Genomic DNA, 14063 nt, shown 5'->3' on the forward strand with positions numbered 1-14063 from the left:
ATCCCATTTCAGAGATGACCAAATATGCAAACATACTCAAAGTATGTCAAAGGCAGACTGTACAGAGGCAGTTTGTTGAATGTGTTGTATGCAAAGCAGGGCTAACTTTTTGCGGAAATAGGTGCATTTATATTCTGACGTAGTTAGATAATAGGTTCAATGGCACATTGATGTCAGTCCAGAAAATATTAGATTCAAGCTTTTTCTTTGGCCATGCATTTTATAGCATACAGCCCAGAGATTTTGACTTGGCTAAAATGTAAGGTGACTGTGCTCTCATGCTTTTCCACCAATATGTCTATATGACTTTCATAATTTAAGTTTATTTATTGTCTTATGTCTGATGATTTTTATAAAACCTAGGTTGGTTTTGTGAAAACCCACTAGGCCAGATAGAACACCCTAATTAAAACAGGGCAAATACATATCATCGATACACAGGAATCAGGAAGAGAATCTGTAGCTCGATGTGGTCCTCCCACAGCACGGACACACACACACACACACACACACACCGATCCACCAACCTTTGTGTAGAGGCACGTTATGCGTCATGCACTATTTCGGGTTTTAGCCGCTCAGTCAGTGAGTTATTTACACTTATAGAGTCATTCTCTCTGGCAGCTGCCCGATATAGTGGTAAAGGAAGATGAATTCCTGTTAACATGTGTTAGTTACTTAGTTACATTTACACATTAAACACCACATAAGTGAAGAACATTAACCAGAAATTGTATTCAACCATATTTAATCAATTGCACTGAGAGAATACTGCTGAAAATCTCCTTTTTATGGTTTTTCATATTTTTTACCTAACATGAACCATTCGGTTGGTTTCACAGGATGATTATCATCATAATTACTACACTCTTATTCATATTGCAGTGTTAATGCACGAACCCTGCGTACAGCTAAATGCACATCAGTATGTTCAGATACATTGATGGGTAATGGCAGTGTAGCAAGAGGGCAGAGGGGATTGAGTTCATGCTGAATGGGCCGGGCAGCCAACGAGAGAGAGGGATTTGCTGGTACATAGTTTCGTGTTTGTGTGGGTTGACGGGTGTCAAGGGCAAGAGGTTAACTATCCACCTTTTGATCTTTGATTCTTTCACGTTAAGACTGGTTTGCGGGTAAAATGTCCCTCTTATATGCTCTTTTCATACTTAAGATATAAGCCCAATGAATGCATCTACTGAATGTTAATTATATCATCCTGTTGGAACCCACTTTCTTTTTACAGATAATAATTTAATGGTAACAGTAAGTCGCTTCTTGTGAGTATCCACAATGGAACAATGCATTTGAAAAATCTGCACTAGGAATGGCAGATCCCTTCTTTATATAATACTGTTACATCAGTTGCCATCATTAGGACCTGGGCAGTATTCACCTTCATTACGTCCCAACATCTCTAAATGGTACCAGATGGATATGTAGTAAGAACAGGCCAGAGGTGAATTAAGCAAATATGTCCTGCTGATGCTTTTCTTTTGCAACAGGATTTATCTTTGTTTAGACAAGAACTTCTTTTCACCAGTCGTAGTGTATTGAATGTCCTGTGTGATTTATGTTTCAACCTGTGAAAAGCTAAGTTTGATGCGATGGAGTAATACTCAACTCTTACTGACAGTTGTTTTTTTTGTGTGTGTCCAGGAACTGAAAGACCTGACTCAGCGAAATGAATGCTTCGATCTGAAAGGTAAGCAGCAAAACATCAGCATACCATAAATCCAGCTGGTGGGAATAAACACATACCAAGACTTTTTCCTAGTGGGAGATTTATTTTTTACAAATGCTATCGATGTATGTCTTCAGGTGAGAAGCTGGACTACAAAGCATGTGAGTCTCTGGAAGAGATTTTGAAGAGGGTCCAGTTTAAAGTCATAGACCTGGAGCAAACCAACCTGGACGAAGATGTAAGAAGATCTTGCTTTTTAAAAAAAAAAATCTGCTGCATATGTATCTAGCGTACTTCCATCAATAATTCATGCTCGTCACTCTTTCTCTCACTGTTGCACTCTGCCCACAGTCACACTCTGTTCACCCTGACTGTACTGACCGGATGTGGAGTGTTTGCTATGGGTTTTTTGATTACTCCAGATGTCCACTTGTGTAAATACCGTTTGGGCTGTAGACACGCACAGATTGTGGCAGTGTGGAGCAGAGGCGCGCGGCCTCCACCACTTCCTTTCACACAGAGTTCCAAAGACGCTGTGTAGCACAGACACAAGCTCTGCTTTTAGCCGGATTCACTTAAGATAAGATCCATAGAAGACACACGCAAAGCTCAGGCACGCGACACCACAGCGTCACGTATTTAAGAGCGATGCAGAGTGACGGACAGACTTGATTCGGCAAACATGGAACGCTGCCCCGGAAATGCGAAAGCTGAAGTTGAATGAGTCACCAAAGAGCCGCGTCTCGGTCGGAGACAAGTGCGTCGCCTTGGGCTGAGATGAAAGCGTTGAAAGGAGAGAAAGGAAAGTCGAGGACAGAACGGAGGTGGGTGGGATAGAAAATAAAAGGAATGGTGAGGTGAGAGTCTGGGAGTGAGAGACGCACAGTAGTATTGGTTGATTTGGCAGCGCTCCAGTGGTGCGGTCTTGTAAGGAATGACATGGGAAGATGAAAGGAGAAGAAACAGTCTTGGAGAGATGTCTTTGGAAGCATGGGGAGTAGACACGGGACTCCCCTTCCTCCACCCTGAGGATAAACACACTGGTGTATATACTCTATGATACGCTTGCTCGCTCTCTCACAAACACGCACACAATATCAGAAGCTATGCAGCTTGTGTTGTTATTTCTCAACCCCCCTTAGTGAAGGATGAACTTTAACGTTCACTCTTTCATTGTTATCTGCTTGCCGGATCCTGATGCTGCATAAATGAGCAAATTCAATTGTCTGTTGCTGCTGGTACCGTTTTTAACTTTTAACTGTTGCTGAGTAAAAGACACAGCTGATTTTTTTCTGATAACACGGTAATAAGTTGGAATACACTTTTTAATTTTCAGTCGAAAGATGAACCCTGCAGCTCTACTAAAATGAGGTTAAAACAATCTGATCACATGAGTGCACTTTGGCTGCATCACCTGATGTTTCCCTTTAGTCCTTCATCTGCTTCTTTACCAAACAGGGTTTACTCCGCTATTTTACACTGTTTCATTCCCATTATCTCCTCATCATAGCTGGAATTAAAACAACGTTATATCAACGTTTGATATTCATCCATCCAAGTGTTTTATTACAAAATCCTTTTTATTTTAAATATATCCAACTTTGGATGGTTTCACTGTTTCATGTGCACATTCATAAACTACATTTTGAGGTTTGGAATGTTTGTGAAAATAATGGGAAACTTCAGTGTATTTCAGAGAACAATCTGCACATCTGTTGATTTATTTGTAGTGAAATTCTACAGCAAAATGGACAACAGTCAATCGACAGAAAATGCATCGGCAACCATAATCAATTGATTGCCTTTGATTAATTTAAGTCATGTTATAGGCAAGTGCCAAACACCTGCTGTTCCCAGGTCAATATAAAATAATTAATTTCTTAATTTCTGATGTTAAAGATCAAATAAACAATGGAGAAAACAACCTGCTGATTAATCCAAAGTTTTAATAATAGTAATAATAATAATAATAATAACAATTTGGTATTTTGTCTAGAAGACAGGATCTCATGGTCACTACTTTGATGTTCACTTTATTGCTTTGTTTGAACACCTTAACCATGGCCGGTGTGTTTTTACCCCCCAACTGAGGCCCCTTTGAGCACCTCAGCAGGTTTCACCTATTCTGAGGACCTGTCATCGTGGCAACTACAACTGCTCCAGCTTGTATCCTGGAACATCTCTTTCAGCGTTTTGACGCCGTTTTTAAACCTGACTGATTTAAATCTGAAGTACTGTAACTGTTATGTTTCTCCTATTCTCAGGGTGCATCAGCTCTGTTTGACATGATTGAGTACTATGAGTCAGCCACGCATCTCAACATCTCCTTCAACAAGCACATTGGCACACGGGGATGGCAAGCAGCAGCTCACATGATGAGAAAGGTGAGAGATCAATCCCCGCCTACAGTGGCAAACATTGTCCGCACAGACAATGAAACCGGTGGGAACGGACTTCATTTATTCATAGATCAACAAAACACTCAGAAACAACAGCATATCATGTAAAAGTGAGTTGTTTTTTTTCTTTATTTGATAGACTTCGATTAGATTGTTCAACAGTGCTGCCGTAGTTTATTGGTGATACTATTAGACTAGGAAGGAGAATGCAGGGAGAAATCTGAGACAACGAATGAATGATGGCGGATTTTTCTTTCCTCGGCCAATAAAAGGAGCGATTGTAAAATAACAAAGGGGGGTCATGCACTGCATTGGTCTGGTTGTTTCTTTTCTTCAGGGATAAAGCTCTTCAGCCTTCACACCAAACTGAGTGCAACATTTCGCATTTTATGTTCTAGAATCTAAATACTCTTTGTGCCCAGGGGAGAAGATTGTTTTTTTTCACTATTTCTCTTTTCTCTGCACAAGCCGGTGCATCGTCTCTGCTCTTTCAGCCCGCGTGGACTTAAGAGGTCGGCCTTTCCTCTCCTGCCCTTCTTAAAGTCCTGCCCTTTACGGTGCTCTTTGACGTCAGTTATCCTTTACCGTGAAGAGTACAGTGCAACCGTTTTAGGTTTGAGATGATACATGCCAAACATATCCTACACAAAATGTAGTAAATGTCAGGCTACTACATTGTAGCGTCTGTGCTTTTTCCACCTTAGTTCATTGTGTGGCCACGTACCTGAGTAAGAACACTAATCCGTTTTCCAAACCGCAAACCACTCTGTTATTAATCTTGTGACCGATTTATTGTCAAGATTTGGTCCGTTTCCTTCTTACCTAGACGGAAAGCAACAAATAGTGACTGACGGTTACTAATGAAACAATAATTGTGTTTCTAAAACTATTGCTGTGTGCAAAGTGTATTTATCATCTGATCATTTTTTTGTAAAGATCCTTCCCTCGCATTAAAGCACCTTGTGTGGACTAAGGACACCAGCTTGTAGATGGTTTGTGTCGTAACACAGTGCTGTAAGATCTATGCATACTATGACAAGAGGGTCTCCTTGAATCTCTGAGGTGAGACTGGATGAAGCAAATGGAAACCAGTATTAAAGAGCCCTTTTCTAGGTAACACCGTGTGTACACATCTTTGTCATTCATATCGGCTCTTTTGAGGGTAATGTTTTATGAATGGCATCTGATGAAGCTCTCATCTGGTGTTCATCGGTTTACGACACCGCCTATTCACCGCTAACGAGAGGTTGTAGGATTAGGAATAAAGATCAAAGGAAAATATGTGTTTTTATATGTCTGTTAGCCAGATGTTGCAGGTTGCCTATTTGCTTCCTTAATAAGGACATAATGTCATAAACCTTATTAAAACAACTAACAAACTGTGTGTGTGTTGGTGTGTTTCAGACAAGCTCTCTGCAGTATCTGGATGCACGTAACACTCCTCTGCTGGACCACTCGGCTCCCTTTGTAGCTCGAGCTCTCAGGATCAGCGGCAGCCTGGCGGTGCTCCACCTAGAGAACGCCGGCCTGTCCGGCAGACCGCTCATGTTACTGGGTAAGACGGGCCGACTGGTTTCTCTTTTCAGTCTGCCTTCATTGTCTGAGAATCTGAGATTTTAATCCACGGAACATGACTTTTTTTTTTCTCTTTTCTTTCCAATGGATTTTTCTGCATAGCTACGGCTCTGAAGATGAACATGAACCTGCGGGAGTTGTACCTGGCAGACAACAAGCTCAACGGCCTGCAGGACTCGGCCCAACTTGGCAACTTGCTGAAGTTCAACTACAACATTCAGATCCTGGACCTGCGCAACAACCACATCCTGGACTCTGGTACACAGCAGGGATAGAGCACTGCAACAATTGTTTTATACTCTAGTTTAAACTGTATTGTAAATTACATTTGTTTATTTTTCACTTCCGTGCCACAAATTGATAAAATGGGTTAATTGATCGCAGTGGGGAAATTAGGTAATTGTTATCAAACTAATTGAAAATAACAGAATAAATAATTAAATACAGTACATCAAAAAATTACTAATCCTCAACATCAGCAAGTGTTTAAACAAAAATAATTCTGGCTCGCTGTTTAGAACAAACCAGCAAAGCAGCTTCATCTCATATATTAAAAATTAGAGACCGCGTTGAGGCTACTGGACAGATGTGTTGCGTTCATAGAGAGACCGCGATCATGGGTTTGATTATCTGTTCATTACATTCAATATGATAGTTGTTGGATATTTGGTTTCATTTAAATTCCGAATAAGATTACTGTTCAGGCTGGAAAGTAAACACAAGTATTGCATTTTCTATCTTGATTTGTTTTGCCATTAAGAGCAATTCATTTAGGTTTTACAGCATTAAATATCCCTGTTTAGAGGTCTGCATAACAGACTGGCTAAAAATATCTTCCGAATCCTGGTTTGTTGCTTTGCTTTCCAGTAGTTCACACAGTATATTTTACTTGTTACTTGGTGGTGAATAGATGCCCACACAATACAACACTCTGCATGGAACACTTCCAGATGCAAGAACATCAGATGTGGTGTTGTCATCATTGTGCTCTTGTAGAGTATCGCTGAGGCCCATCAAATGGGTCTTAGGTTATCCAAATATTCAGTTTTCCTGATGTTTAAAGTGAGTGAGATTCTTTTGCTAGGACAGATAAGGCACAGTAATTGCTGTTAATGCATCCGATCGCCTCAAATTAATCATTTTATTCAATGTTCATGATGCTTAGTTAAAATTGTGTCGAGTTGAATTGGATACAGATGTACAAACTCGGTCTGTTTGTCATCGCAGGTCTGGCCTACGTGTGCGACGGACTTAAAGAGCAGAGGAAAGGCCTGGTCACGTTGGTGCTGTGGAACAACCAGCTCACACACAACGGCATGGGCTTCCTTGCTGCTGCACTGGTACTGACACACACACACGCAAACACGTTAAGACAATAAATCTACTCACTCACAGGGCCTTGAAACCTCCTGGTGTTTGTGTGTTTAACAGGGTAGGCAGGGATAATGAAATGAAGCTCTGCTTTCATACCTCCTCTCCTCATATCTGTTCATGTTCGTCAGCCCAAACTAAGCTCACTTGTACTGACAATAGTTGCTCATTGTTAAAGACCTCAAATAAAAAAAAGGTTATATATTTGCATTTCATAAAAAAAATGAGTTATGTCGTGATAGATTAATGGGTTGTGTTGTTAGACATCATCACGTCTGATTTGACTGGACATTTGTGCAGTCGGGTCTCCCTTAGGTAACGGATGTGAGCTCTGGACTTTTCTGTGAGTCATCTTTTGTTTATCTTGGTTTGATTTCACAGCAGTCTGGCAGAGATAATCCACGCCGAAAGTCATTGGTTGAATGTCTGTTGTTGAGTGATTGCGTCATTCTCTTCTCACTCGTCGTTAGATCTATATTGTTTACATTTAGTCACCGCAGTACTGAGTCATTACAATCTCAGCCTTCTGACATACACTTTTATGCGGTTGTAGCGTTTTTTTAACTTTCATTTCAATGACCATAATAAATGTTCTAAACATAGCAAAAATACAATTAAGGGTTTGACTATAATACAGCACGTGAACCATAATTTTTGTTCACAATATTCACCTGTTTATTGATTCTGTCCTATAAATTAAATTATTTCTGATTACATTTTGCAAAGTGTTTTTCCCTTTCTAAGCAGTAAAATATTTGTAAAAGTTCCAAGATCCAAGATTAAGAGCATTTCAATCGCCGCTCAACATTCCATAGATAGCGGTTGCAACAGTGCAAACTATGGAGAGAGCGCTCACTTAGCTGACAGTTTTTACCTGAGGGACAACCAGAGGATCAGTGCTTCACTTCCCCAACGTAAGGAAGAAAGCAACTTATGTGAATTTTGCCTTGGAGTCACTGTATGAGACCATTGCGGAGCAGCGCCTGTGAGCTAACCAGTGAGGAACGCTCACAAACATGCAACAAAAGCACACGTAACCGACCCGGCCGGGTAAACAAAGCACGGAGTGTCTTTATTCTCTGGTTAGATAGACATTACTCCACTAAATCTTTACGTAGCACATTGTTTTCTGCTAATGATACTAATGTTCAGGATGATTAAATAAAGCTCCCTTAAACAACAACAACAGATGGATTTATTTATTGAACTTCTCAGAGTTTTATGACACAGGAGTCCTGTTATTTTTTAGGAACACATGATGGGTGTGCTTTTGGATTATGAATACTGTATTTTTCTTCCTGAAGAAATGCGTCTGATGGTTAGCCTTGTGGGATGATGCAGATGAGACAGAAATGCCATAAAAGCTATTATACTGCCATTTATACTGATAAAGAATACCCCATGACCATCCTATTCATAACCCCGGAGAGAAGCACACGGTACTTGGTCTTCACATTGCAGTTTGGCATGGGATCGGTAGTCAGGCGAACCGTTTGGCGGAGGGCGGAGGGCGGAGGGGGGGGGGGGTAGTCTGTTTCCTGGTCCGAGCGCCTCATGCCCACGTGTCTGGGCGGAACTTCCATGTGCGTGGGGAGAAATAAATATATATTTTATTCTTCTTTTTTGGGGGTGCGTCCCCCTGTCATAATGGTCGGGGAAACACTGTCATGACTTGCATAACAAATACCAGCTGTGAAAAGGTTTTGTGCATTCTATCATTGCTGAAGGAACTGTTGTACACATCTACGTCTCTGTTCGCTGTCCCCTCAGCCGTGCACCCAGAGCCTGGAGACCCTGAACCTCGGCCATAACTCTGTGGGTAATGAAGGGGTCCACAAGCTGAAGGACGGACTGATTACCAACCGCTCCGTGCTCAGACTGGGCCTCGCTTCCACCAAACTGTCCTGCGAAGGTGGGAATTAGTGCCCACCAGTTATCCCGGCGTGTTTTTTTTTTTTTTTGCTGTCTTGCTTTTGTTACTTTTTTTTACACTTGTTTTTTTTTAATCTGTCCTGTAGGAGCTGTGGCTGTTGCTGAATTCATTGCTGAGAGCCCCAGGCTGATACGTCTAGACCTTCGAGAGAATGAGATCAAGACGGGTGGACTGATGGCCCTGTCACTCGCCCTAAAAGTCAACACCTCTCTGCTGCGTCTCGACCTGGACCGGGAGCCCAAGAAGGAAACTGTAAGCATGGATCCAAGGCTTGGGAAGGGATTAGAAGAAGCAAAGGGAGCCATAATGCATGCATTTCTGTGCGCTTTACATTAGGTCTTTTTCTACCTTAATTACACTGAATGTGGAAAGTATAGAGGGATATTTGTTTCACAGCGAGTACTTCAACTGTCTATATATATTTAAGTATGGTGACCCCACTTGACATCAGTTTCTGCAGAGCAGATTAGTCGTGCTAACTAGATCCACAACACACCAACCTGCTGCAAATATCCAATAGAGCACAGGTGGTTGAAATACATCCCTGTAATGACTTTGCTTAGAACTACTGGGCATAGCTCATCTAAGCTATATTTAATCACATTTTTCTTTAACTACGTATCTAAGAACTGTCTTTTAAACGTGTGCCTTGAGTAGAAATAAATTGATTTTTTGCTGGAGCAACAGACTGGGTGAGAAAGTCAGGAAGTATTGAGATATGGACAAAAGCAACAATAATATTTTTGTTGGATTTGTTGACAATAACTGTAAATAGAATAGTAGTAGCCTCAGCCGCCAGCGTGGAGAATGGAGAATCCAACTTGGAAGTTGCAACTCTGCTGCACTCCAGCTCTTGTCAGTCATGCTACTTCCTAAGTCCGGCTGTCGTAACAAATGTTCTCCTGAGCCCAAAGGCCTTGGATTTATTTGTATTTATTTATATGTTCCCTTGGTGTTCTGCTGCATGTTTGAGATGTTTTTTTATTGTTTTTTAAGGTGAAGAGTTTTATTGAGACCCAGCGTGGTCTGCTGGCTGAGATCCAGAACGGCTGCAAGAGAAACTTCATACTGGCTAAAGAAAAGGAGGAAACAGAGCAGCAGATGAGGCAGTCGGCATCCATGGCCGAAATAGCCACAGAGGATGGCACCAGAGAAGAAGAGGAGGAGGAACCAATATCAAAAGAGGGCGGGGACAAAGAGGTGACAGAGGGAGAACAAAAAGGTAGAACAGGAAATGAAGAAGGGTCCAGCAGCCAGTCACGAGAGAGCACTGAGACGAACCTTCCTCAAATGATCCTGGAGTCCGACTCGGACACTGAGGATGAGGATGAGGAGGTGGTAACTAAGTCCGCTTCCTCGTCAAACCCCTCAACCCGGTTCAACCAGACTAATCCTCAACCCAACACAGCGGTGGCCCCGCCCCTCCTCAGTGCCTCGTGTATGCCCTCACCCGTCTCGGCCTCTCCCACGGGTGGGCCGTGTGCCATTTCCAGCATCACTGTCTCAGAATCTGCGGCTCCTCCGGGCACCCCGCCATCTCCTGGTCGATGTATATCTGTTTCTAGTCCAGGGAGGGGTCACAAGATCTTCATGGTAACTCGGGTTGAAAGCCCTCCTGAGCAGCAACAACAGCAGCAGCAGCTACACATCCAGGCAGGTGTACGTGCAGCTCCCAGCCGTGGGGAAGAGGCCTCAAAGAAGCCTGTAGACAGGAACACCCCCCCGACACAGCAGACACCGCCCTCGTCCAAAGCAGCTACACAAACACAAGTGACTCTAGGAGACGTGAAAGCGAGCTCACCTGCTCCGTCAATAGACTGCAAACTCCCAGAGCAGAGTCCTGTAGCCCACTTAGAGTCGGCACTAAATACCACGCGAGGGCCACCGTCTGCCAGTCGAGCCACGGAGGATGTGATCGCTAGCACTTTAGATCCAGAAGGGACAGATACGAGTCAACGAGCACCAGCCATGCCTTCAAATTCCTCGTCGGTGCAGGCTGCAGCATTTCAACTCACTGAGGAGGTAATAGAGGGCATTAAAAGCCCACAAATTGAGGCCACCGCTGTAGAAGTAAAGCAGAGAGAGGAGGAAGGAGATGACAGACAGGTGAGCACAGCAGAAGGGTCTAAACTATTGGATGATCTGAGTCCAACCCAGACTTGTGTCCCTGTGGTGCAAACGCAGCAGCAGCAGCTTTTACCATCTGCTCTGGAAAACCTACGGGATGAGCCAGCTTTTGCATCAGAGGATTCACAGAACCAAATGGAGGGAGAGAAAGAGGAGTCACTTCTACAGGGAGAACACGAAGGGCCGCTCGACTTGTCGGGAAATGAAAAACCTGGTTTAACAGAGACCGAGGCCTCCCAGTCGGACCAAGAGGAACTATGTCCAAAGCGGCAAGCCGAGGCAGACGAGATTGTCCTCTCTGCCCAGACTGATGAACAAGAGCTGTCTGTCCCTCAAGGTGGAGCCCAGGAGTTAAATCCTCATGCAGAGGAAGCCTCAAAGAGTCCAGAACTCGCCACGACAGAGTCCGTGTCCCCAGTCAGAGACAAGGCTTCACCTGATGAGAGCTCTGCAGACGAGGACGAGTTTGCTGATGCTCAGGAGGACGAGGACCAGGACCAGGAGATGGTCGCTTCAGCTCTCCCCAACGGCCTGAAGCCCGAGTTCTCCCTCCATCTTGTCGACGCGGAAAGCCCCAAGCCAGGCAGCTGTGTGATGGAGCACGGTGAGTGGCTGTGATCGCCCGGCTGCTTGTTAATCTCGAGTCCTGTTTGGTAATGTGCGCTATGTTTCATTTGTGCAGTGAGTGTCACCGGTGGACAAGACCTGGAGGAGCTGCTCCTAGAAGCCAGTTTGGAGGCGGGTAGAGAGACGCCATGAGGGTGTGAGGTAAACCTTGATCCATACGCATGTGCAATCAATCCCAACGAGTCACCAGTCAAGGCGGCGTCATCACACTAATACTAATAAAGTTTTTGCACTTCAACATCATAATCTCATGTAGTGACTTAATGCTGGACAAGTATGCACACAGTGATGTAAATGGTTTTATAAGAAAAAGTGTACCAGTCATGGGTGGTTAAGTCTGCCAATGTTTAGCTGGGTATTTGCATGAAAAGTGTTCTCAGAGGCGATAGAACCATAAATAAATGACTTAATGCAGCTCTTTCCTTCCACAGAGACGGTGAGGACAAGAGAAAACACCACAGTCTGTCTGGCTCTACTACGTGACTCGTTGCCCTACAATGTTTATGTTTTTTCTTTGACTTTACCACCAACACAACCTTTCCTCAAAGGACAGAAGACCTGGTGTGACGGTTTAAGCTCTCTGAAAATTTAAGCAAATTATGGAAAGACAAAAGGACAGATCCAACTCCTGGAGCGTTGCTAAGGAGCCCTCCACACCCACATTACATTGACCACTGAAACACATACATACATAAATGCACATTATGAGGAAGCGAAATGAAATCTTTACACAGCCGCCCGCAAGTGAGAAAGAAGAGAGCGAAGGATGAAACACTAACCAAAGACAGAACACAGACCTTTTCCTCTCGTTGCTCTCGTGTAGATTTCCACTGTAGTTGGGGAAATATCCTGCAATATACCTTTTTTCTTCTTCTTCTTCTCTTTATAAAGTACATACACAGACATAACAAGTGATGACCAGAAACACAGACTTGATGACACAGTGGACCCTGCTGAGCAGACCTGCTGGCTTTAAACACTAGCTCCGGAGGTGGAAGTTGGCCAATGTCAAAGGCTTTTATATGTGAGGAAGCCGAAGATGTTATCGTGTCTGTTTAAATGTCAATGTGTCGTGTCTCTCCCCACTCCCGACAATTTCTCCCCTCAGGGGCGGTAAAAGAGAAGCTCTTAAGGGACCTCTGCCAAAGTGACCTCCCACTCTCTGTTTCCTCATCCTCTGCTCACTTTGGCCCCTCAGGAATCAGTGTCTCCCTCCAGTCTGATCTCCTCAGATCAGATGTGGAGGAGCCCTAACTGTCTCTACCTGCCTTTGGAAAGTGGCGGTCGGTAATTTGGCTCCGAGCTGAAAAATGACAGAACTTCTGCAAATGTCGGAAAGCAAGATGGCCGCTGAGTTATTTACATCTTTTTTTCTTTTCTTTTTTCCTCAATTCTCTGAAACGTTCAGACACTATTATTGCTTTGTTCGACCAGTCATTGTTGTGCTTAACTCTTCCAAGGATGGCAGCTTGGTGCTTGTCGTCATCTCGTCCCTCTTCCTGTCTTCCACTAGTACTTTATAGCTTCACCGCTGCAGCGCATCATTCATGTTGCCTTCAAAACTCACCACTTTTGGATTCGGTCATTTTTCTGTTGAGCTACTTTGAGAAATTAGTCATTTTCTATTTATTTCATAGCGTCATGAGCCTTGTCTGATCTAGTTTTCGCATTTTCTTCTTCACCTCCATCCTCATTTTACTTTTCTTTTCCATTTTTGCGGGTTGCTTTTTAAAGATTGCCCCCACTTTGATGTATATTTCAAATTTAAACTAGAGCAAATATTTTGTTTTTTTTGTTGAGGGGGGGGGGGGGCAGTGTAATCTTTGTTGGAAGGAAAGGTGAATATGATTGGATGGTTGACCACGGTAGCCGTTGGGGTTCAGTAACAAAAGCAAACAGCAGTAGAAATATACATTGATTAGAACCCGGCTGTGTGAGGCTTTGGCCATATGGGGGCGCTGGGGGGCGCGTTGTTTTCCCACAGCGGATACAGAAGTCAAGGATGCCACACTGCAGGAGACGATGTCGGCACTCAAATCCAACTCCTGTCTTGAATGTTCCAGAGCAAAATGTACATGACTTGTCAACTTCATGTATGTTTGCACAGAGATGCTTTGAATTATTCCCTGAACGGTGGATCGGTGGTTTGTTTGTTTTTCTTAAGTGGAGCATCCGACCTTCCGGCTCCGCTCCACCCAACAGGTTCTCCCACTGTTAATGCTTTCAATTTTAGAACATTTTAAATGATAATTTGTTAACTTAATTGAAAAACTTCTGGTAATCACAAGGATATGTATGGCGAAATTTGTTCCTCTCAAATAAATGCATGTAATGACTAAATGATACGACT

At 43.3% G+C, this 14063-nt stretch overlaps 1 protein-coding gene across 1 annotated transcript in view; it reads left to right on the forward strand.

Annotated features, from left to right (window-relative positions):
• Positions 1-14053, forward strand: part of ppp1r37 (protein phosphatase 1, regulatory subunit 37) — a 29446-nt gene extending 15393 nt beyond the window's left edge. Inside the window, exons 3-13 of the mRNA XM_040160256.2 lie at positions 1657-1702; positions 1819-1919; positions 3946-4065; positions 5485-5635; positions 5758-5913; positions 6883-6995; positions 8797-8938; positions 9045-9211; positions 9956-11690; positions 11769-11854; positions 12145-14053. Of these exons, the coding sequence (XP_040016190.2) occupies positions 1657-1702; positions 1819-1919; positions 3946-4065; positions 5485-5635; positions 5758-5913; positions 6883-6995; positions 8797-8938; positions 9045-9211; positions 9956-11690; positions 11769-11845 (2808 nt within the window). The 3' untranslated portion in view covers positions 11846-11854; positions 12145-14053. The remainder of the gene's footprint in view (positions 1-1656; positions 1703-1818; positions 1920-3945; positions 4066-5484; positions 5636-5757; positions 5914-6882; positions 6996-8796; positions 8939-9044; positions 9212-9955; positions 11691-11768; positions 11855-12144) is intronic.
• Positions 14054-14063: the final 10 nt, after the last annotated feature.

Source organism: Gasterosteus aculeatus, chromosome 1 (genome assembly GCF_964276395.1).
Source record: "Gasterosteus aculeatus chromosome 1, fGasAcu3.hap1.1, whole genome shotgun sequence".
NCBI lineage: Eukaryota > Metazoa > Chordata > Actinopteri > Perciformes > Gasterosteidae > Gasterosteus > Gasterosteus aculeatus.